At 45.6% G+C, this 25,452-nt stretch overlaps 1 protein-coding gene across 3 annotated transcripts in view; it reads right to left on the reverse strand.

The window, feature by feature from the left end:
- DBH (dopamine beta-hydroxylase) overlaps positions 1-25,452 on the reverse strand; it is a 158,038-nt gene that overhangs the window by 91,943 nt on the left and 40,643 nt on the right. For all 3 annotated transcript variants that reach the window (XM_040324160.1, XM_040324161.1, XM_040324159.1), the window contains exons 2-4: positions 14,762-14,908; positions 13,577-13,834; positions 10,866-11,042 (exon numbers count right to left, since the gene is read on the reverse strand). In XM_040324160.1, coding sequence (XP_040180094.1) covers positions 10,866-11,042; positions 13,577-13,834; positions 14,762-14,908 — 582 coding nt within the window. The remainder of the gene's footprint in view (positions 1-10,865; positions 11,043-13,576; positions 13,835-14,761; positions 14,909-25,452) is intronic.

Below are 25,452 nucleotides of genomic sequence, written 5' to 3' on the forward strand. Positions count from 1 at the left end.
AGGAGCAGCCGCAGCGTGAGACTGAGAAGTGAACTTATGACAGAGACGCTTCCTGCGCTACTCTGCATGTGAAGAAAAAAACATAAGTAAACGCTGACATGTGCCGTGATTGTGCCCCATGTACCCTGAATGTGCCCCCTGTACCCTGAATGTGCCCTGATTGTGCCCCCATGTACCCTGATTGTGCCCCCATGTACCCTGATTGTGCCCCCATGTGCCCCCATGTACCCCGATTGTGCCTCCATGTGCCCCATGTACCCCAATTGTGCCCCCATGTACCCTGATTGTGCCCCATGTACTCTGATTGTGCCCCATGTACTATGATTGTCCCCTATGTACCCTGAGTGTGCCCCCATGTGCCCCCATGTACCCCGATTGTGCCCCCATGTACCCCGATTGTGCCCCATGTACCCCGATTGTGCCCTCATATGTCCCATGTACCGTGGATGTGCCCCATGTACCGTGGATGTGCCCCATGTACCGTGGATGTGCCCCATGCACCCTGATGTGCCTTAATGTGCCCCATGCACCCTGATGTGCCTTAATGTGCCCCATGTACCCTGATTGTGCCCCCATGTACCCTGATTGTGCCCCCATGTGCCCCCATGTACCCCGATTGTGCCTCCATGTGCCCCATGTACCCCAATTGTGCCCCCATGTACCCTGATTGTGCCCCATGTACTCTGATTGTGCCCAATGTACTCTGATTGTCCCCTATGTACCCTGAGTGTGCCCCCATGTGCCCCCATGTACCCGATTGTGCCCCCATGTACCCCGATTGTGCCCCCATGTACCCTGATTGTGCCCTCATATGTCCCATGTACCGTGGATGTGCCCCATGTACCGTGGATGTGCCCCATGCACCCTGATGTGCCTTAATGTGCCCCATGCACCCTGATGTGCCTTAATGTGCCCCATGTACCCTGATGTGCCTTAACGCGCCCCATGTACCCTAATGTGCCCCATGTGCTCTGATGCGCCCCATGTACCCTGATGTGCCCCATGTGCTCTGATGCGCCACATGTACCCTGATGTGCCCCATGTGCTCTGATGTGCCCCATGTACCCTGATGTGGCTGATGTGCCGCATGTACCCTGATGTGCCCCGATTGTGCCCCATGTGCCCTGATGTGCCCCATGTACCCTGATGTGCTGGGCTCTGTACCCTGATGTGCTGGGCTCTGTACCCTTATGTGCTGTGTCCTGTACCCTGATGTGCTATGCCCTGATATGCCATGTGCCTTGTCCTGATGTGCCATGCCCTGTACTCTGATGTGGCCTGTTGTGCTGTGCCCTGATGTGTTGTGCCATGATGTGCTGTGCCCTGTACCCTGATGTGCGCTGTGCCCTGTACCCTGATGTGCGCTGTGCCCTGTACCCTGATGTGCGCTGACTTGCAGAGCAGGACAGACGGATAAACTGAATGCAGGGTCAGAAAAGCCAGGTCAGGAACAGATAAAAGAATAAACGGCAGGCAGAGAATTGTCAATGTGCAGGCAGAGGTTGGCAACAGGATATAAGGCAGATGAAAGATATAACAAAGTCTTAAAGGCAAGCTAAGGTCAGGATAGGTGAAGAGCAAGCATGGTCAGAATGAGCCAGTTCCACAGGAATCAAGCAGAGATCAAAGGAACGGGTATACAGATAAAGCTGCAGATCAGACACTAGTGCAGCTGCTACCCTTATTTAGGCCATTTGGTGGCAGCATCAATGGTGAACATGTGCGCGCATGCACATATGCATTCATCTGTGCATGCTAATATTTTTGTTGGCATGTGGATAGGCGTTCGCTTATGCATATCCTCTGTCTCTACCTCTGCCTTGGAACTTCAGCTTTGCTTTGGCCAGTAAGTCCCTGACAGAGTGGCCATAAAGGGATTACTTTGACACAGTTGGCCAACTTAAACATGTATTGCAATATGTGTGCACTAAAAATCCCTGTTTTTTATTGCAAAGTTTGCTAGAAAGGGTATATAGTGTAGAGGGTTCATTCAAAATTTCTAGTTTAACCATGTGGTCACACCCCTTTAGCACCTGATGGATTCTATACATGTACAAGCTATTGGGATCTGAGCACAGGTATGCCTATTTTTTGTTGCACTGCAGGTCAGTGGCCAGAACCTAGTGTCTGTTTGCCCCATGTTGGCATTTTGTTCACTGTAGCATTTGCATTTTCAGAGCAGGTTAGGGACTAGCCATAGAGGGATTACTTTGATGCATTTGGCCAGCTTAAATATGTATTGCAATATGTGTGAACTAAAAATCACTTGCTAGAAAGTTTATGTATCACACTCTGTGTGTGCTAGAAGTGTAGTGCTATGTTTTTTTGGAAAGAGTAGGTACATTTCGGTGTTTTGATTTGGGTTTGGAGTGACTCAAAGCAGAGCTGGATGACTCATAGGAAGCATCAAGGCCTCCCTCTTCTTACCAGAATGTTCTAGTGTTTTCTGGAAATGAAGGAGGAGAGGGGAGGTGGTGCTGTCTGGGGTGTTCTAAGGAGCCCTGACCAATCCCCAATCTGGATTGGCACAGGGCAGGCCTCCTTAAATACCTAGGGTCAGCCCAGCTGGGGAGGAGTTTGTTCGGGTGGAAGCTGAAGAGAAGTGTTAGGCTGTCGATGGCCTTTGAGGGAGCTTCCCAGTCTGGGGGGTGACCTTGGGCCTTGGGCTTGGGTGCAGACAAGACCCTTCTCACGACACACGGAGGTGTCCTGGACAGGTGGCACGGGAGCAAGAGAGGACAGTGGGAGAGCACTGCCAGTCAAAGTCTCCCCAGGAAAGGAACAACAGGTCACAGCCAAGAGGGCTGGTGAGTTACACACAGTCAGGAGAGGACTGGGGAGGCACGCCTTAGAGGACTGGGAGATTAAAGTCTGGGATGGGTGCAGAGCCAGTGGAGTGGACTGTGGTGGCATGGGCAGTGGAGAGAGGCAGCTGCAGCCATGAGGGCTGTCAGGGCCTGAAGAGGTGGTACTGGGAGAAGTAGCCACATGGACAGCTAGCACTGGGATTACCTACCATTTTGCTACACTAAAGGGGCCTGCAGTCCCTGATTGCAAAGGGCATTCACCCTAGGCCTGGCTGAGCCAGGCCTACAAATCAGTTCTAGCTGGTCGTGCGAGTAAGTGATGTGCTGGAGGTGTTGAGGAGAGATAGTCTGCAAACAAGTGATGAGCTTGAAGATCATATGGTGACCCACTGTTTAGTGTGAACTTTAAAGCCCATGAAACCAGTCTAGTCAAAATTGCAGCTGCATGTTATAGATAAAGATCTGGTGCACCAGCCCCCTCCTTTGGATTTAGGGAGAGATAGAATGGTTCTATAGAGTCATGGCTTCCCTTGACCCCGTGTGTGAATTTAATAAAAGCTGTTTGCAATGTTTTAAATAAGGTTCAAAGGGCTGTAATGTGAAGGGGTTGAAATATGTAGAGGAATCATGGAAAATGTTTACATTTTTAGCATGTCAATCCTGACAAACCACAAATATAATTTACGATCATAGGTTTTAAAATAATTTAGGGGCAATTGTAAGAGAGGAAGATAGTTCAAGGTAGATAATTGAGATAGAGATTTTTATACCCAAATACTTAATTGCAAGCAAACAAAATTTAAATGAAGTCTGGAGAAATACATTAAGAATATTAGGCTTGGAAAGAATAGCCCTGAAATTGCTGAACAGCCCAAAATTGTTAAATTCTTGCAAAACAGAGGCCATGAACAAATGGGGGTCAGTGGTATAAAGTAAGAGTAAATCCACAAAGAGAAATCCTGGTAGGCGCTTTACGCTCCACAAGGTCCAGAAGGCAGAAATGTATTATCTTCAGAGATAGGCCCCTTTCAGACGGACGGCAGTTTTGCCGCAATTAAAAGCATGTACATTTTCAGTGAAATTCAAGGCTCTGGGCACTGCGATTAGCTGCATTTGTACATTGCGATTACGTGCGGTTACATTTCCATAAAAACCCTTTTTATTTTTTTTGATTATGGATGTGCTTCCTGTTCTTTTTTTTTTTTCTCACGCTGCTATCCGCAGTTGACACAAAAGACTGCGATTACCTGCAGTTAAGTGCATATAGCTGCGCTAAATCGCACCTGGACACATTCAATTCTATTTTTTCTATTCACACCAAACCGCATGCAACAAAATCGCAGCTAAACGTTGTGTGTGAATGGGGCCATAGGAAAGCATTGAGTGTGGTGTGTGGATTGCGCTACCCTGGTGGTTAATCTAAATCCACCTACTTATGGGTACTATTTACAATTATTAGCCCCATTACCTATCACCTCTATTGACAAACCACTGAATATATGTGTATATATGTGTACCAAGTGCTTATATACAAATTTTCTACTCAGAAAAAAAGGGATTTTTAATACAGCTTACCTGTAAAATCCTTTTCTTGGAGTACATCACGGGACACAGAGCGGCATATTCATTACTATGTGGGTTATATGGAGTACCTTCAGGTGATGGACACTGGCAATCTCAAACAGGAAGTGCCCCTCCCTATATAACCCCCTCCCATAGGAGGAGTACCTCAGTTTTGTAGCAAGCAGTATGCCTCCCAAAATGGTCCCCATAAGAGGGGTGGGAGATCTGTGTCCCGTGATGTACTCCAAGAAAAGGATTTTACAGGTAAGCTGCATTAAAAATCCCTTTTTCTTTCTCGTACATCACGGGACACAGAGCGGCATATTCATTACTATGTGGGATGTCCTAAAGCAATGCTTACAATGAGGGGAGGGAGACATCTTCCCAAGACAAAAGGATTTAATTTAGAGATATACTCAAATCATAATAAATCCAACTTAGTTGAGAAAAATAATTTTTAAATTTAACTCAAAAGGGAGCCCCCGGATCCGAGGGTCTCAAACTGCAGCCTGCAGCACTGCCTGCCCAAAGGCTGTATCAGTATTCCTTCTTACGTCCAACTGGTAGAATTTTGTAAACGTGTGGACAGAAGACCAGGTTGCCGCCTTGCAAACTTGAGCCATAGAGATCTGGTGGTGTGCTGCCCAGGAGGCGCCCATGGCCCTAGTAGAATGAGCCTTTAATGATAACGGAGGAGGCAACCCTTTCAAGCCGTAGGCCTGAGTGATTAACTGCTTAATCCATCTCGAGATGGTGGATTTTGCAGCTGCCTGCCCCTTCTTGGGCCCATCCGGTAAAATGAACAACACATCTGTTTTCCGGATCTTCTCTGTAGCTTTAAGATAGGCCTTCATGGCCCTGACAATATCCAAGGTATGCAGCAACCCTTCCTTTCTGGAAGTAGGTTTAGGGAAGAAGGATGGTAATACCAAATCCTGGTTTAGATGAAAACTGGATATAACCTTCGGTAGGAAGGAAGGATGAGGGCGGAGAACGACCTTGTCCTTATGTAAAATAAGATATGGTTCCTTACAGGATAAGGCTGCCAGTTCCGATACTCTTCTGGCGGAAACTATGGCGACCAAAAATACTAACTTCCTTGTCAGTAAAACCAAAGGAATTTCAGCCAACGGCTCAAAAGGTTGTTTCTGTAAACTTGACAGAACAAGATTTAAATCCCACGGACAAAGCGGGGATTTAACTGGAGGATTAATACGTAAGACCCCTTGAAGGAAGGTCTTAACTAGCGAGTGGGTGGCCAGCGGCCGCTGAAACCACACTGACAAAGCTGAAATCTGTCCTTTGATTGTGCTTAATGCCAGTCCTTTATCCACTCCTAGCTGGAGAAAACTTAATACTCTATCGATGGTAAACTTGCGAGAAAGCCATCGCTTGGACTCACACCAGCCTACATAGGCCTTCCAGACCCTGTAATAAATCACCCTAGAGACCGGTTTCCTGGCTCTGATTAGGGTAGAGATTACTTTCTGAGACAGACCTCTACCCCTGAGAATCAGGGATTCAGCTTCCAGGCCGTCAAATTTAGATGCCGTAAGGCAGGGTGGAGGATCGGACCTTGCGATAGCAGGTCTGGCCGTAGAGGAAGAGTCCAAGGGTCTCCCACTACCATCTTCAGGATTAGTGAATACCATGCCCTTCTGGGCCATGCTGGAGCTACCAGGATGACTGGTATGTGCTCCACCCTGATCCTGCGCAGCAGGCGGGGTAGTAACTGGAGCGGGGGAAATGCATAAAGAAGTTTGAACTGATGCCAAGGGCAAACTAACGCATCGGTTCCGCAGGCCCTGGGATCCCTTGTGCGGGACATGAACCTGTCTAGCTTCTTGTTTAGTCTCGATGCCATGATATCCACGTCCGGCACTCCCCACTTCTGGCAGAGTGTCTGAAAGACCTGTGGATGCAGAGACCACTCCCCCGGCAATAGTGTTTGGCGACTTAAGAAGTCCGCCTGTAGGTTGTCCACTCCGGGAATGAATATAGCCGATATGCAGGGCACATGGGCTTCTGCCCACAAGAAAATCAAGCTCACTTCTTTCTGAGCGGCTTGACTCTTGGCTCCCCCTTGGTGATTTATGTATGCCACCGCCGTGGCATTGTCCGATTGTATTCTCACCGGGAACCCCTGCAGTTTGGACGTCCAAGCCCTGAGGGCTAGTCGGGCAGCTCTGAGCTCCAAGATATTGATGGGCAACTGCTTCTCTGCCGCTGCCCAAGTGCCCTGGCGAGTGCAACCATCCAAAATTGCTCCCCAGCCGATCAGGCTGGCGTCTGTGGTTACTATCTTCCAGGTCACAGGACTGAACGTCTTTCCCTTCAGGAGATTCTGAGGGTTTAACCACCAAGATAGACTTTGCCGGACTCTTGGTGAGAGTGGCAAAGGAATCTCCAAGGCCTGAGGCCTCTTGCTCCATGCTGACAGGATGGCTGTCTGCAGGATGCGAGTGTGGCTCTGAGCATACGGTACCGCCTCGAAGGTGGCCACCATCTTGCCTAGTAGCCGCATACATAGGCGAACAGTTGGCTTTCTCTTGCTCAGAACTATTTGTATTAGCTCTTTGATGGCCTTGACCTTTAATAGAGGTAGGAACACCTTCTGTTGTTCTGTATCCAATCTCATGCCGAGATATTCCAGCTGCCTTGTGGGCCGAAATGCTGATTTGTCTCGATTTAGGACCCAGCCGAACCTCTCGAGGTACTGAACCGTGAGGGCGACTGCTCGTTCCAGGCCAGGAAACGAGTTGTCTACAACCAAGAGGTCGTCCAGGTAAGCTAGGACCGTGACCCCTTGGGTCCTTAGATTGGCTAGGATTGGAGCTAGGACCTTCGTGAATACCCGGGGGGCCGTAGCCAACCCGAAGGGGAGCGCCACAAATTGGAAATGACGCTGAGCCACCGAGAAGCGTAGAAATACCTGATGTGGCTGAAAAATTGGCACATGAAGGTAAGCATCCTTTATGTCTATGGACGCCATGAAGTCGTCCTTCTGGAGCACGGCGACAGCTGACCGAATAGTTTCCATCCGGAATGAGCGGACCTTTAGGTACGCATTTACTCCCTTTAAGTCCAAAATTGGCCTGACATCGCCGTTGGGCTTTGGGATGATAAACAGGTTGGAGTAGAACCCCAAGCCCTGTTCCTGGACTGGTACTTCTACTATCACCTTCTGGCACAGCAGATGATTCAATGCCGCCATCAACGCGGCTCCCTTCACCGGGTCGCCTGGTACTCTTGACTCCTGGTAATGAGGAGGAGGGAATTCTGAAAATTCTAGTTTGTAGCCCGTGGCCACGGAAGACCGTACCCAGCAGTCGGGAATGCTGGCCTCCCAAACTTCTGCAAAGAGACGTAGCCTTCCCCCCACCATCGTGGGTGGGGGCGCCCCTTCATAAGGCCGACTTGGGGGCTGGCTTCGCAGGCTTGCGGTACCACTGCTTCTTGCCCCCAGTGGCTTGGCCTTGTGGCTTATTGTTAAAGCCTGATCTTGCAGGAGGCCGTCGATACTGTCTGGTATTAGAGGGCCCCTGTCCCGGGGAGGGCTGGCACTTAAACGCGGGCCCTCGGGCTTTCTTCTTGACTGGCAAGAGAGTGCTTTTGCCGCTTGATATAGTCTGAATATATCTATCCAGATCTTCTCCGAAGAGTCGTCCTCCATGGAAGGGAAACCCTACCAGGAGCTTTTTGCATGGGGGCTCAGCCTCCCAACTCTTCAACCATAAGAGCCTTCTCATATGGATTAGAAATAAGGATAAACGTGATGCCTGCTGGATGGAGTGCTTGTTAGCATCCACCGTAAAGCGTATAGCCCTCGGTATATCCGAAAATTCCTCTGCCTGCTGGGCAGGGATAAGTTTAAGCATTTGCTTAGTCTTATCTGATAATGCTTGGGTAATTCCAATAGCAGCCACAGCAGGCTGAACTATCGCCCCTGCTGAAGTAAAGGAGGCTTTCAGTAATGTTTCCAAGCGTTTATCAACCGGATCCTTAAACACCTGTACGTTTTCCACCGGACAAGTTAAAGATTTGTTCACATAGGAGATGGCTGCGTCCACCGCCGGGGGCGCCCATCTTTTGGAGAATTTCTCCTCCATAGGATATAAAACAGAGAATTTTTTAGGTGGTAAAAAGACTCTATCTGGCTTAATCCAATCCTGAAACATGACCTCCTCGAGTAGAGGATGGATCGGGAAAACTGCGTTGCTTTGAGGCGTTCTTAAAGAGCCTAAAGCTGAAACCGCCGATACTTGAAGTTCTGGTATGGGTAACTTAAATGCCTCATGGACCATGTCCGTTAAGGTCTGAACCCACAAACTTTCCCCTTGGGAGGCTGAACCAGACCCCTCAGTATCCAGATCCTCGATCTCTGAACCACCCTGGTCCAAAGCGTCAAGTCTATCCAATTCCCCTAGGGAAAGGATTTCTGTGTCTGAGGGTTCTTGCTCGGGTGACGGAGACCTAGTCCGCTTTCTACCCGATATAGCTTTAGCTATCCTTTTTGCCATTCTTTTCTCTAGTTCACCTAAAGAAACAGCAAGAACTCTCTCAGTGACAAAGCCGGGGTTGGACTGACCTGGATCAGCCCCAGCACCAGATCCCCCAGGTCCCATCAAGGCGTGCCCCGATATGTCCTGTGGGGAGAGCAGCGGCATAGCCGTGTCTGAGCCCTCGGATTTTGCGGGGGAATCCCCACCCTTTGTACCCTCTGACCCAGAAGGCATGGTACAATACCGAGGTACACCTGCTATCACCCAGCCACAGACGTAGCTAAGGGGATCTGTCGGTTTGGGAGCGATAGAGACTAACGCCCAAACTGAGAAGGGAGATCAGCAGTTCTTTCCCTTCTTCTCTTTTTCTTTTTTCTTTTTTTTATTTTTTTTTTTTGAAGAGGAAAAGAAACCACTCTGTCTCCCACTAAGTATTGCCAATAGCCATCTGCTGAAAAAAGGAAAAGAAAACCTATCTGTAGGTTTGACAGTCCTTAGAAAAAACTGCAATTCTTCCTTTCGCCACCGGGTGTCCTCGGCGTGCTCCGCTCTGTGTCCTCCTCTCCTCTAGCTCAGGATGACACTGAGCTCTTGGCAGCTAATGGAAGGACCTCCCCTTCCTTTATTTGTGATTCGCCGCCCACCGGGACGCGCCCCCACCACGGAAACGGCGCGAAAATCATTTATATCTCGGGCGCGCGCGCCCGTCGGCGGGGGCCATCACACGTGGAGGAGGACGGAGCAGCGCAGGCACCCAGGCAGGTAAGCCCTTTAGGTAGGTCACAGACCTCCTTTTAGCATGGGAAAAGACTCCCCTCTTACAGAGATCCCACACCTAGCGCCAGCAGCCCAGCTAAACAACACTTACCAGGGAGGTCACATATTACTGGGGAAAAAAGATTGAATCATCCTGTCTCTGTCATAGACATAGTGATTCCTTGCCAATGCAGAGCATACCCAGGCCTGTCCCCCTGTGCACCCCCTGTAGGGAACCTGCTAAGAACCAAGTTCCGCAAGCTCCCCCAATACTTACCTGCTCCATGCCGCAGGACTTTTGCACAGCAAGAGGTCCAATCTTCCCCCATCTCCGTGGGTGGCGTCTAGACCTTCAGGCCCTGGGTTCCTATGAAGGAGCCACTGTCCTGGGCCCATATAGCACCCTGGCAACAGAAACATTAGGCCCCCAAAGGTTTCTAAGTTCTGGGCCCAGGGTCCAGCTCTCTGAACAGAAAGCATTATGGGCTACACCCCAATGGTTTGGGGTCCGGTTGCTGACCACTTTAGCACTGAGGCCTTTGGACAGAACCGGTTAGCCCACCTTAATCCCAAGGATGTGGAGGTAAGCTAAACCATGACCAACACCTAAGACACTGGCGAAAAAACTGAGGTACTCCTCCTATGGGAGGGGGTTATATAGGGAGGGGCACTTCCTGTTTGAGATTGCCAGTGTCCATCACCTGAAGGTACTCCATATAACCCACATAGTAATGAATATGCCGCTCTGTATCCCGTGATGTACGAGAAAGAAATGTAGAAAACACATACATATCTGTGCCATATACGTATTGAATAGTGCTCTTAAAAAACGTACATTCCTCTATATCAAATTTAGGGAATCCTTACCACAAAAACAAACAACTTTTGCAATAACCACAAAAAAATATATAATGTATATGTGAAGAAAATGACAAATATGTGGAGGATTTCTCGGTTGATCCTCTTCCCTTTAGAGTCCCAATATGATGACTTTTTTTCCCCAAAAAGTGTGCTTTTAAGACCACTGCGCAAATACGGTGTGACAGAAAGTATTGCAACAACCGCCATTTTATTTTCTAGGGTGTTAGAAAAAAAATTATATATAATGTTTGGGGGTTCCAAATAATTTTTTAGCAAAAAAAAAAAAATGTTTAACTTGTAAACACAAAATCTCAGAAAGAGTGGTTAACACATCTTTCCAGAAATACACAACCTAATCAATGGATAAAACACTAACCTTTGCCCCCATTGCCCAGGCAGCCAGGACATGCCTGCAGTGATTTAGCTTTTCTGGCTTCATCTTGGAATCGCAGGGCCCGCTGTAGTGGGGGATAGTTTCATAGTCTTCAGAACACTGGAACACCTCAATGTGATGGACAATTGCCTCATGTCCTTTTGTAATTGCTGGCTCATACTGCAAGAAAGATCACTTTTATTAACGTCTTATAGTGACCACAGAAGTTCAGTCACAGATGCCCAATAGGCTTCTCTGTCTGTACACCCCACCCCCTCGTCATTGGTCCCATCTGGAATTCTGTGTGTCAGTAAAGGTCTTGTGACCAATGCCTAGGCAAAAGCCATTTGACCAGACAGGAGCCAATACAGGACTTCCAAGTCTACCAGTCAGGTCTGACTAATTGATAACAACAATAAACGTTCTTTGAGAACAACATTTTCTCTTCAGTTGTTGTTGATCAGGGGTCCAAGTGACTGCAGTAAAACAAAGGTAGATTGTTGATGGAGAATTTATAAAGCAGTATATGCAGTGTGAGCACTGACAATACATTGTGACTTCCCTTTAAATCTTATAGTCAGAACCTGTCTTTAGGCATTTGACTATAACAGCAATTTAATGGCTAATTAAAATGGATGGTGGAATTTCAGATTGGCCGCCTGACATCTGACAGGGACGTCCAACTGCCACCAGGATTGGTGAATTGTTAGATGTGGGATTCACACCTTCAAGCCTTTTTTAATTTCTTGAAATAATTTCTTATGGCTCTGCGAGAACATGTGACAGGGAACTCAGGTCTGCCATCTTCCATCCTGCTCCTGTAATTATCAGACTAATTAGAATTCTGAGTCAACTGGGCGCACACACCAAGTGCTGTCACTGTACTTTCCCCATGGCAAAGACTAATTTTAAATACCACTCTGAGGGGCGGCTTTACCGTGACTTGGCAAATTATCTGTAAGGCAGCACAAAAATGATTGCTCTAGTAATCTGCCTGGCTGGCTTCATATCGACAGTATATTTAAGAACCCAGATTTTCATTACTCACTATGTTGCTCTGCCTAGTCTAGCCCACTTTTTTCATTTTAGTGGATTTCATGAGTGGCCTGTAGAGAAAACAACCCGAGAATTTATGGTTATCTGATTGTAACTTCTTGTTGTGCATAGCTCATGCTGAATTATTTTATATAAAGCTTTTTTATTTTAAGCCCCAACAACATAATAACCAAACCAGGGAAAAGCATATATTGTAAATTCTGTAAAAAGTTAGAACAATGTAAAAATAAAGTGGTACGTATTAAATGCATGATACAGATAAATATTATATAAAGTATGTGAATGTACTGAGGATGTGGCACATGCTAGCTTAATTCGCTTTAATCAGCTAAAAGATCAATTTGATCTGACTGACTCCCATAGTTTTAGATGCTTACTGGCAGAGCTCGTCATGCCTTTCAGACGCAGTATGGTTTGGGGGGCTGCGATATTCAGGTGCCTAGGTTTGAGCTCTTGTTGAAAGGGGATTCTCGGGAGAACCTCTATCCAAGGTCTATTTTTTATGTGACACAGTCACTGATTAGATGTAGGGTGATGTGGCAGGTTGTTCCAGATTTGGATGCGGATGACTGGGCCGAAGTCTGGGACTATCCATTTACGCATCTTATCTTTACAAGAGATAGATTGATCCAATATACATTTTTGCATAGAATATACTATACCCCAGAGAAGTATTTACCACTCCACTATTCCACTTTCTCCCAATGCTGGTGCTGTCCTGCTTCTCCTGATTGCAAAGACATACATATATTTTGGGGTTGTCCTACAATTTCTGTGTGCCTCGTGGACCTTGCGGAGCGTATAGGGCTTACCAGGGTCTCTAGAACTTTACTCAGCCTTCCCACAAGCTAGTTATCTTCAATTAAAAGAAATATGAGCCACTCACTCTATCCTCCAGCAGGAAACATGTTAGTTTCTTCATTGCACCTTTAAAAGCCAGCTTATGCCAGAAGAGGATGTCTAAAAAATTATTTAGTTATGGTAGTTTGCTGGACTTAAATTATTCCAAATAATTGATCCTGGTTACGTGACCTTTTTGGAAATATGGAGGACCTCGAAGGCAGTACGCTTAATAACCATAACTGGGGTTTTGGGGGTAATTATTTTTTTTCTACATTTGTCCTAACACAGTATCGACTTAGGGGAGAACATGACACCCTGCCATCATTGAGGGGAATAGGATGCTTACTACCAGCATCAACCTGCACCTTCCCTGTTTTTTTAGGGGGGGGGCAGGGGGGCAAGAGTGCAATTATTGATGCATGAAGATGTAATCTGGTTCCCGGTGGTTCATATGAGACTCACTACAGTTTGGGAGAGGGGGGGGGAGGTCAGGGAAGGGATTGTTTGTCTGTATTTTTCTGTTTTACTTGCCAAAGGTGCTACTCAGTGGCCAGTGGCAGTGACGCTTATATATTGTACAGTGTATCGCATGGGTGTATAGTGTGCGATCATACATGTGCTTTGAGGGTAGTCATGTTAGTTCCTTACATATGCATACTTGGCTTTCTGTTTTGCAGTGCTGCACATTAATCATGCTTTATCAATTTCCCCTTGGCCTACCTGTCTGGATTCGCTGAATAAAAATACTGAACCTTCTAGTGACTGATCTGTTAATACACTTAGGTTTCATTCTAAAGTAAAAAAAAAATTGTTACCATGACAATGTGATGTTTGAGGAAGTGTTGCGGTAATTCCGTGATGTAGCACCAGTAAGTTGTCTCCTTATCTGGAATGACAACATCCGGAGCAAGAACGTCCATGGTCAGGACATCATCAGGGAGAGGAGGTGTACGGATCTCTGGTTTCAGCAGCTCCACTCGCTGCAGCCCATGGTGGAGGGTGGAGATATTGATGGCTGACAACGACTGAAAGGGTTTATCCAGCAGAGCGTAAATAAGGTGTACTGTTCCATCCTGAGAAGGAAGATTACAAATGGTGAAGATCTGAAATTAGGACCTATGAAAGGATTTAAGCACGTTAAGAACACTCATCGCTTCACAGATTGGAGACAGCTATTTTGTAGGTGAGATCTGACCTTCGTGCCTCACTCAAAAGAGTTACAAAGCTGTATGACCAAGAAAAGCATCAGCTGGTAACCAACAGTGGCAGAGCTTGTAGAAAATTCTTAGGATAGATGCTGTATAGTTTCCAATATTTTTGTATAGTTCCTGGGTGACGTTTTGCTGCAGAGATGGTAACACCAATAGAGCTGACCATGCACATTACAACATGCAATTAAGGATAATCTATTGTTCAGGCCCTCATATGCAATATAGGCCTGTCTAAACAATTTGGCTAATTTGCATCCATACATGTAGGCCCTATACTACAATGATGCAAGCAAATCTAAAAAAAAAAAACCCTGCACAATCTGATTGCTAGGTGTATCAAGGTTTACTACTTGTTCCAAAAATCACCTATTCTGATTTTTTTTTTGTCTGTGTACCATGGGGTAAATTTCCCTTCACTTCCTACTCCAGAGATGCAACAGGAAGTAAATTAAAATCTCCTAATGTGGTATTGCTCTCTTAGATAGTTGTCCCTGTATTAAGTGTCCCCATTGGAAGATTTCACCTCATCTCTGGTTCTAGGGACAACTCTTCGCCGCTCTAATCAAAACAAAAGTTTTACCTAGAGTTATACTTTACTTATGATAAATTTGATTAAAGTAGAGCAATGAACAGAATAGTTTGTTAACTGTGGAAAGACCTTTTGACATTGCATGCAATACCCCTAGCTTGGCAGGCATATTTTCCTCGAATAGTGGAAACCCCTTGAATAGTGGAACCATTTATGGTGCCCTGTAGGCTTTGTTTTTCATTTTGTAATAAAGACAGTACCTCAATGAGGTAATCTTTGGTGTCACATGTTATGAACGGTCTTTTGAAGACAAGGTAGAGACCCTCTGGTGTCTGTCGGGCTGACAACAGCTGGTAGTCTTGGTGGGAGTCAATGTGAAGTTGTCCCTCTGCATCACTCCAGGCATCCTGGGAATAAAATATGAATGTTAAACAAATACAACATATTTAGATTGGACCTATAGTCAAATAATAAAATACAATCAATAATCTAGCTGGGATGGAGATTTAAGCAACCAAGGAAGAGGCAGGGAGTGAAAGCGTTACAGATTTTTTATTTTTTTGCCAATGACCAGTCCACCTATAGGCAGCAGTATAACACAAAGGTTTAAGACTTAAGTGGTTGTAAACCCCAGACATGAAATATGAACAAAGCATATCCCTCTATACTGTGTACTTTCCTCAATTAAGAGCATTAAGTGTCATTTATGTCTGCTGCTTTGTTTTTCTGATGTCAGCATGAATCACTTCTGACAAGTTTTCCTGACACCAGGAGAAACAGGGGAGGGAGCTCCAGTTGATTGACAGCCTCAGCTCTATTCCTGTGTGCTGTATGAAGGTCTCCTCACTGAGCTTTGCTGAGTGTAACTTCAGCTCTCCGACCCATTTATTCTGAACTATCAAACAAGCTTTAAAATGTAGCACTTTGAACAGACGTAGAGAAGAAAGGGCTGGAGATATACAGGTACAACTTTTGTAGGAGAATTGGTTTCATCTCACATGAGGCCAGTCACGTCACTGGATATATGGAAGGGTTTACAACCACTTTAATGTATCCCTCAATGAACAGAAAATAAATGGATTTGTTGCCAGATTTAGATTATTACCGCTTTACAGTAACATTACTTCTCCCGCTTTATAAAGGAGGCAGACCTTCCACTTATCCGCTTGTCCTCTATTTATAAATAGCTTGTCATTCATGGAACCTAGAGTACAGATTCTATGAATGGGTGAATAGGGGAGATGAGTGGAAAGGGTGAGCATAGTCAGCACTCTCGATGAATGCATATGACGGGTCCCTCGTCTCATATTACCCCCACAACACTGGAAGACTGAAGCTTTGGGCTATAGGAAGGGGGAAAGAAAACAGAGGATTTCAACCCTGAAACATTAAATTAAATGTGATTACTGTCCCTTTTTAGGCCTCATGCAGAGCAGGAACAAAAATTGTCTCTGGACAGCCGCACTCTGAACAAATTGTAGCCTTTATTAAAAGAAGGACAGCACTACAAGTCACAGCAAAATAAAATAAAACCTGACCACTGACGCATTTCGCACTGAAACTAGTGCTTAGTCATAGGCCTCATGCACACTGGACATTTTTACAGCTGCTGTTTTTGGCTTCAGGCGTTTTTTTCTGCAGCCAGTAAAACTTCCCAGCATGTTATCCTATGTGTCCATAGGCTGTTATCAGCGGTTTTTGGCAGGGGCGTTTTCTGGCTGAAAAAAAATCACAGAACTAGTGGGTTTTGATCTGAGTTTTTCAGCGGTAAAAACGCTCTAAAAAAAGCTAAAAATACATTTTTTAAGCACATGATTAGAGCCTGAGGCTCTAATAGGCTTCAGAAAAGGGTGAGCACTGTGCCCTGAGCCCACCCACTTGTGTGACAATACCGAATTAATATTCGCTATTGTCTTCCTGATTCTCCTCCCAGCCAATCAGGAAGCGGGTCCTGAGACCTGGTTGGCAAGGAGTCGTAGGACTCAGTCAGGGGGAGAAGCAACGGCCTCCGAGCGAGGAGCAGCAGCCCTATCATCTGCCTTCTAATTTAAGGAGGCCTTTCCGGTCCATCTCTCGTGTGGGGTGGGGAGGTGATTGCCGCCTTCCCGTCCGTGTCTCCGACCACCAATCGTCACTGGTTTCCCCTTAACTTTGGCTTTAGGTATGACCAAGTGTCAGTATTTACCTCTTGGGCTGAGATACTGTATCAAAGATGGTACAACCTTGTCAATCTGTTTAGTTCTTGGCTGTGTTCACAAGTGTCTGACACGGATCAGCCTCTACTGCTGCCTTTCACCCTGTGACTTGCTCCAAAGTTATAATTTACAGCCTGAGTGATCACTAGAGGAGAAGAGACTGAGGAAATGCTTCTGAATGATTCCATCATCTCAGTCTGGACACCAAGTAAATCTCAAGTACAGCAATTTGTTTATATATGATACAGCTTTTATTAAAAATTATACTGTTGCTATATATTGTTACATTTTAGGAATTTTTTCATACATATAAAATATGCTATGATGGAACTGTGAGGCAACACATTTCTAAGGATAATACTGCAAAGCAGCAACTTTACCAACAGTGTTTTTTTTATTCAATATGAACTTCTTTGTGTATGAAAAAAACAGATTCACGAGTTTATGATACAATGCAGTCCAGCATATGATACAGATTCTCACATCCTACTCATTAATGTACCTGCCATATTGTTCTGGCACCTGTCCGCCCACTTGGCCCTCTCTATTATGTAACTCTAGTATGCTCTAAGTTACGTTTATAAAGTTTTGAGAGTTTAAAGCAGAGTTCCACCCAAAAGTGGAACTTCCACTTAAACCACTCCTCGCCCCCTTACATGCCACATTTGGCATATAATTTTTTTTGGGGGGGGGAGTGGGGTCTTCATTAGGAGTGGGACTTCCTGTCCCACTTCCTCCTTCTGCCCAGGGACCGCTTAGGCGACTCATCATATCGCTTCAGGCGGCCCCTCCCTGTAGGCGATCACCTGGGACACGTGACAGGGGTCCCAGGCGATCGCCTGTCCACTCCTAGAGCGCAGCGTGGCTCGCACATGCGCAGTGAGTGCCCGGCCGTGAAGCCGAAAGCTGTCACAGCCAGGTAGAGAGGGGGGTGAGGAGCGACGCTCTGGGTGGCCGATACGCTGGACAGTGGAGCAGGTAAGTGTCTGTTTATTAAAAGCTAGCAGCTACACTTTTTGTAGCTGCTGACTTTTAATAAACAGAAATAAGGCTGGAACTCTGCTTTAAGACTATGGTTCTGCAGGGCTGACAGTGAAATATAAATAAAATAAAAATAGATATGAAAATAGACAAGGCTATTCAGCTAGGAAAAAAGAACAGTAAAGAGATTAATAAGCATTAATGGGGCCCATTTATCGATTGCCTTATTCATTAAAGGGGTTGTAAACCTTTGTGTTTTTTTCACCTTAATGCATCCTATGCATCCTATGCATTAAGGTGAAAATACACCTCGCAGTGTCCGGCCCCCCAGCCCTCCCGTTTTACTTACCTGAGCCCCGAAATTCCCGTGGGTGCGTCTCCGCCATCCTTCTCTCCATGGAGTCCCATCTTTGACTGGATAGATTGATAGCAGTGCAGCCATTTGCTCCCCTTGCTGTCAATCAAATCCAATGATGTTGGTGCCGGGGGGCGGGGCCGAGTCATACACTCGGCATCTATGGATGCCGAGTATATGACTCAGGAGCACACCCGCAAGGTAACCCCCTCGCGAGAGCGCTTCTCCTAGATGTTATCTAATGTGGGGAGGAGCCGCGAAAGCCGCCGAGGGGCCCCAGAAGAGGAGGACCAGGGCCACTCTGTGCAAAATGAGCTTCACAGTGGAGGTAAGAATATGTTTGTTGCTTTAAAAAAGAAAAACAAAGCTTTAGTATCACTTTAAGTAGCAACCAATTCAAATCCATCCTTAAGTAGTATGAACCCCGACTGGTTGCTATAGGTAATATAATGCCTACATTGTGTCAATTTGTGCTACCCATATAAATCAACCAGAATATCAGTTTAAATTTTAGAAAAATGTCTTACAGGAGTTCCCTGAAAAACAGGTAGCTCTTATGACAATAATAAGAGGCCTGTTTCAAGAGGAATGGGTGAAAGGAGAGAGGAAATTGTTTTTAACTAACAGGTTGCAGAAATTGTATCTTGGACTGACCAAGAATGTGACACTTCCAGTGGAAGACTCCTCCTCCTTTCAGGATATCTTAGATAGACGCATTAACTCTGACTTAAAGCGGAGGTCCGCCAATTTTTTTTTTATTAAAGGCCAGCAGCTACAAATACTGCAGCTGCTGACTTTTAATAAATGGACACTTACCTGTCCAGGGTGCCCGCGATATCGGAAGTTGAAGCCGATCAATCGCTTGACTCTCGGCTGTCCCCACTGCCATCCTTGGTGAGAGAATCAGGAAGTGAAGCTTCACTTCACTTCCCAGTTTCCTACTGCGCATGCATGAGTCGCGCTGCGCATCCTCACTGGTCCCTGCTGTCTTCTGGGACCTGTGTGTTTCCCAGAAAACAGTGGGGGGAGGACAGTGTAGGCTCCGGACATGGCGTAGGTCACTGCGATCACCGTGGTGACCTATGCCAGGAAGTGGGAGCAAATACCAGTAATAGACAGGTATCTGTTCCCCCCTCCCCTCTAAAGGTGCCAAATGTGACACCGGAGGGGGGGAGGATTCCAAAAAGTGGAAGTTCCAAGGATTCCAGAAGAGGTTTGGAGGGGTACGCAGTCAACCTTTCTTAGATCACAGAAAGCTAAAGCCCCTGCGGCTCCCTCAGGTACCCAGATGCCAGGGGCGGCGGTTGGAGTCAGACTGCTCAAATTTGTCCTGGTCTGGAAAGACCACTACCAAGATCAGTGGGTGCAGTCCACAGTAGCGCAAGTCCATTATTGGTGGTTCAAACGGAAGCCTGCAGAATACTCTTTCACCCCCATCAAGACAACCCAGTCATCCCCAAAGTTAGCTGTTCTTCAGGAGTACATCAACATCCTGTTAAAAGTATTCCAACTATAAATAAGACAAAACTGTCCATTCAAGAAATAAAATACAAACAGCGCTGATGTTGAGTGACAGAAGTGGCCAACACCACCATAAATTATGTGATAGATGAGAGACACAATATAAGTGTTTCTAATAATGTCCAAAGAGGAGTCCTTAAAGAGAATAGCAGCGTGCACCTTCCACCTCACTCTTCTAATCCACCACGTGTGAACACTCGCCCCTTCGGGGTTCAAACTCACCAGAATAAAATGAATTATTGGCGTTTCAATGAATATCAATCCATTAACCATGAACCTCTGCATGCTGCATGTACCAAGGAGCCATTTGCAAGGAGGGAGCCTCAGATGAAACAAATAAAAACAGAGGAAGCCAACATAGCGTAATCCTGTTTTAATTGTAAAGTAGCCCCTCACACCAAGCTCCCCTATACATCAAACGTACATTCAATTAAAAATAATGAACATTGAAAAGATCACCAGATCCTAGATGCGATCGGCATCTCCCGTTCAAGCCACAGGTTGGTTCCAGGTAGTACGATGCTCCCTAGTCCCGCTCCGTGGAACGCAGGAGTCTTTTCCAGCGTGTCGTGAAGACTAGGGAGCATCGTACTACCTGGAACCAACATGTGGCTTGAGCGGGAGATGCCGATCGCATCTAGGATCTGGTGATCTTTATTTTTAATTGAATGTACGTTTGATCCCAATGAATGTTCATTATTTTTAATTGAATGTATATTGATCCCAATGAATGGTCCCTTGACCCCCAAGTGTTCAAACAGATCATCCACGAGTGGGGGTGTCCGCAACTGGATATCTCTGCCTCACCAACAAATTACAAGGTAAGCCAGCTCCTCTCAAGCTACCCTCATCCATTAGCCACGGGGACAGACGCCTTGACCCATCTTTGGCTTGCACAGCTGGCCTATGCCTTCCCTCCAATTTCTCTAATTCTGAAGTTCCTGAAGAGATTGTTGGCAGAGAATCTGACAGTCATTACAGTATTACCTTACTGGCCTCGTCGACCATGGTTCTCTCAGCGTGTGCCCACTGGTCATTCTGCCGGAGACTCCTCGTCTCCTGTCACAAGGAGATATCCTACATCCGCAACCATCACGACTGGCCTTAGCGGCCTGGAGATTGAAAGGCAGGGGTTACGAGAGTTAGGATGTTCTCCAGAGGTTATCAGGACTTTACAGAATTCCAGAAAGGGGTCAACCAAGGCCATCTACCCCAGAATATGAGATAGATTAACAAGCTTTGCAGCTGGACGTCAGTTCGACCCTAGTAACCCGAATGCGTTTCAAATCCTGTCTTTCCTGCAATCCGGACTGGATTGGGACTTAGCCTAAGTTTGCTTAAGGTGCAGATTTTAACCATCTTGGCTTTTTTCCAGTAGGTGGAACGCTTTATGAGAGCGATGCATAGACCATGCCTTCCAAGAGAGATAGATGCCTCAATGGGACCTGACAGTAGTCCTAAATTTTCTAGCTCTGACAGAAGACTGTTCACTATGGGATATCACCTTAAAGATGGCATTCCTAATAGTCATAACTTCAAGGGGAAGGGTGTCAGAACTCCAAGCATTGGGGGCAACCAAACCTTATAATATTCTTCCCAGACAGGGTTGTACTGAGACCATTGGATCACTTTGTCCCAAAAGTGGCATTGATATTTCATCTCTCCAGCAAATGGGTGTTTCCAGCCTTCCCAGCGGAATCAGATGCTGATCTGCACGAGTTGGACATTCCAAAAGCCCTCAAAGCCTATCTCCAGACTTCTTTATTCAGACGTTCTGACAGACTTTTCATCATACCTTCTGGAAAATTTTAGAGGAAAGAGGCCTTGGCCAGAACCATCTCGGCTTGGATTGTAATAACTATTCACCAGGAATATACAGTATAGGAGCGGCAGGAAAGGATCCTCCAGAGGTGGTTAAAGCTCACTCAACCAGGGCAATGACTTCTTCTTGGGCAGCACGCATGGGCAGGAGTGTCTCTGGAGACAGTATGCAAAGCAGTTAGCTGGTCATCCCATCGCACGTTCCTGAAACACTACAGGGTGGATGCAGCAGCTCTCATTAAAGTAGAGTTTGGGAGGAAAACTATCCAAACTTCTATGTGTATTGTTAATTAAATAAAGACTAAGTTTGGAGCATTAAACTCTCCCTCTCAAAAGCTCATTTATCATATGTATGCTGCCATGTTGGAGTCAGGAAAATTGTATCAAATACTTACCGTAATTATCCTTTATTATGTATTGGCATCAGGAAAGAAAAATTACGGTAAGTATTTGAAACAATTTTCCATTTTGTGTACTAATGATGCAACTCAGAACACATGAACAGTCCATGAAACACACAAAATGGAAGTTCACCCAGTGTCGAGACATTACTTTAAAGTGGTTACACCTGTTAACGATGTCCTTAAATTACTAACCCAAAAAACACACTCTCTAAACATGGCCAGAACAATCCAAGTGCGGTTCACACACAAAAAGCACAAAATATAAACCAAAGTTCCTGTGCATGCCCAGAACAACCCAAATGCATTTCACACACCAAAAACCACACACATACAAAAATAAATAATTCGAGGAGCATGCCCAGAACAATACAAATGCAGCTAGCACAAAATAAGCCACCCCTGTCCAAAATTAAGCACATCATCCAGCATGCTACAAAATTACAGATGGGAAAATACACCTCTTGGTCCATGGGAGCAAACAAACAGCCTAACATGGGCAAAAGCTATACAACAAACACAAATGCAGTCTATGGGAACTGACCTGTTAATGTCACCAATTTTGACTTCCCCAAAAACAAAACAAGAAGAAGTGCCTTAAAAAATGCCAAATTGCTTAAAAGCAAGTAACTTGGGTGGATGGAGGGAGGGGCTTACTCTGCCTGTAAAGTGGTGCATATGTAGCATTTATACAAAATGCTGCTTCAAAGATGTATGGCTTTAAGGAAACTTAAAAATCTACATTGCAGCTGTAAAATCTTAGGGGGACAAGGGGCCTCTTCCACACAACCCTAGGCTGGGCTTATGGGGGGCTGCAGACAGGGGGCTTTACGGAATGTGGAAAGCCCCTTTAACCACTTGCCAACCTCCTCATGTAGATATACGTCAGCAGAATGGCACGGACAGGCACATGTACGTACCCGTACATCCTCTGCTTGACGTGGGTGGGGGGTCCGATCGGGATTCCCCCGCTACATGCGGCGGTCGGTAAGCAACGGGGAGCGATCCGGGACGACGGCGTGGCTATTCGTTTATAAATCGCTTCCCCGTGCTTCACTATGGCGGCGCATCGATCGAGTGATCCCTTTTATTAGGGAGACTCGATCGATGATGTCAGTCCTACAGCCACACCCCCCTACAGTAGTAAACACACACTAAGTGAACACTAAATGTTACAGCGCCCCCTGTGTTTAACTCCCAAACTGCAACTGTCATTTTCACAATAAAGAATGCAATTTAAATGCATTTTTTGCTGTGAAAATGACAATGGTCCCAAAAATGTGTCAAAATTGTCCGAAGTGTCCGCCATAATGTCGCAGTCACGAAAAAAAATCGCTGATCGCCGCCATTAGTAGTAAAAAAAAAAAAAATGCAATAAAACTATCCCCTATTTTGTAAACGCTATAAATTTTGCGCAAACCAACCGATAAACGATTATTGCGATTTTTTTTTACCAAAAATAGGTAGAAGAATACGTATCAGCCTAAACTGAGGAAAAAAATGTTTTATATATGTTTTTGGGGGATATTTATTATAGCAAAAAGTAAAAAATATTGCATTTTTTTCAAAATTGTCGCTCTATTTTTGTTTATAGAGCAAAAAATAAATACCGCAGAGGTGATCAAATACCACCAAAAGAAAACTCTATTTGTGGGGAAAAAAGGACGCCAATTTTGTTTGGGAGCCACGTCGCACGACCGCGCAATTGTCTGTTAAAGCGACGCAGTCCCGAACTGTAAAAACCCCTTGGGTCTTTAGGCAGCATATTGGTCCGGGGCTTAAGTGCTTAAACTAGTGGGTATAGGGGGCTTTGTGGTTAGTATTGGGATGAGAATATAATTGCGCTAAACCAAAATTAGTGCTGACAATACAAATAAATCAGATGCACACATAGCCCAAATGAATGAACCGTGTGTCCCAACTAGTGATAATTGTGAGCATCAGTGATGATACAAAATAAAGAAAATAAATCTAAATCAAACGTAAATGCAATTCACCACAGTTTGGCAGTTGTGACACTACCGACATGCAAAATGAATCTACAATTAATCATAAATCCCAATCCATCTAGTGGATGGGTAAGTGATATAAGATATTAAGAGTTCAGATAAAGTCCCAGTGGATAAAGAAGTCCATAGGTGAACAGCTGATTATACACCCGTGCACACTCCAACGGATTAGATCCTGGTGATTATAATAAGCCTGCTGTGAAACCGCCACCTATGTTCAAAGTGTCTGCTTACCAGATGCAAAAGGTCCTCATGGACCAAAACCAGCATATATATCCAACAGGAAATTGCTACTGTGTCCAAGATCAGGAGCGCTCCAATACATAGCATGGATCATGTAAAAAGAAAGGCCTCACATGGCATAAAATCAGGGGGAAAATGTATTAAAAAGTAGGCATAAGTATAAAACTCACATTTGAGAAGAAAATTTCAAGCCTCAAGCCTGTAGCGCCGGCCGGACGCTAACAGGCACCACTCGTGTAGAGATTCTGCGATAGAGGGGGATGACGTCAGCACGTCCCTCTTTCCGCCCGACGCGTTTCGTGATAGGTCACTTCGTCTCGGGGCACGAGCGGCATGCTGGGTCGTCCCTTCTTATAGACAACAAACAATACAATTCAACCAAGCCTCGTTCCGGATGGCAGGCGCATGCGCATAGCTTAACTCGGGAGTATCAAGCCTCGTATGCGTTCCACTGAAGAGACAGCCTCCTGTCTCATTCACCAGCACCAGAAGCCGACCCAGAAACGGGAGGACCAATGGCGCCAAGGAACAAGCGCCAGCCCCCGGAAGTTGTCATGGTAACTTCATGTCCCAGATGCAACATATACAACAATATGCTGTGGGGACATACACTAAAAATATCTGCTGGCTTGAAATAATAAAACCGCACTGAAGCATGATTATTAAAAAACACTTGCCAGCATAAATTCACACCATTAAAACACATTGTTAAAAATTATAAAAAATAGTAAACATATTAAAGGGCATTATTTAAACAAATATTGGTTAACAAAAATAATTGCCTGTCAAAGTACCGGTAACACAGGGGTAAGACACGGTGTAGCCTCAAGTGGTGCAAAGACAGGACGCCAACATGATACAACCCTGGCTGAACCTGTACCAGCCGCACACACATTGCGGCAAGCCCCTGAGTGGGTAACACATCCGAGGTTACATCCCACATCCCCCCCTCCTATTCCAACACTAGAATGTGATCCCCAAATGAAGCAATAAATTGGTTCATGGGACTCATCAGGCCCCGTTATCTGAGGATCACAAACCAACCATAGGCAATGGATGTTGGTTCCAAATAAACCCAACGCACGTGCACATGTATAAACCTGAGCACACACAGTCACAAACATCCCCATTGTTGAATAAATTGAGAGGGAAGAGAAACTGAATTTTACCATCCCTCTTTTAACCTAGGAGTTGTTGATAAAGGCGTTTATATCAGTGTTCACATTGAGTCCATAGGGAAGATAAGTTCTTAACCTATGGATCCAGGACATTTCTGATCTGGATATTTCCCTAACAAGGGAACTCCCCCTCCAGTGCGGCTTGTACTTATCTATGCCGACGAACAGGGTACCAGAAGGATTCCTATCATGAGCGAGGTCATAGTGCCTGGATACTGAGTGGTTGGGGAAACCCTTTCTAATATTG

Source organism: Rana temporaria, chromosome 9, assembly GCF_905171775.1.
Source record: "Rana temporaria chromosome 9, aRanTem1.1, whole genome shotgun sequence".
NCBI classification, from domain to species: domain Eukaryota; kingdom Metazoa; phylum Chordata; class Amphibia; order Anura; family Ranidae; genus Rana; species Rana temporaria.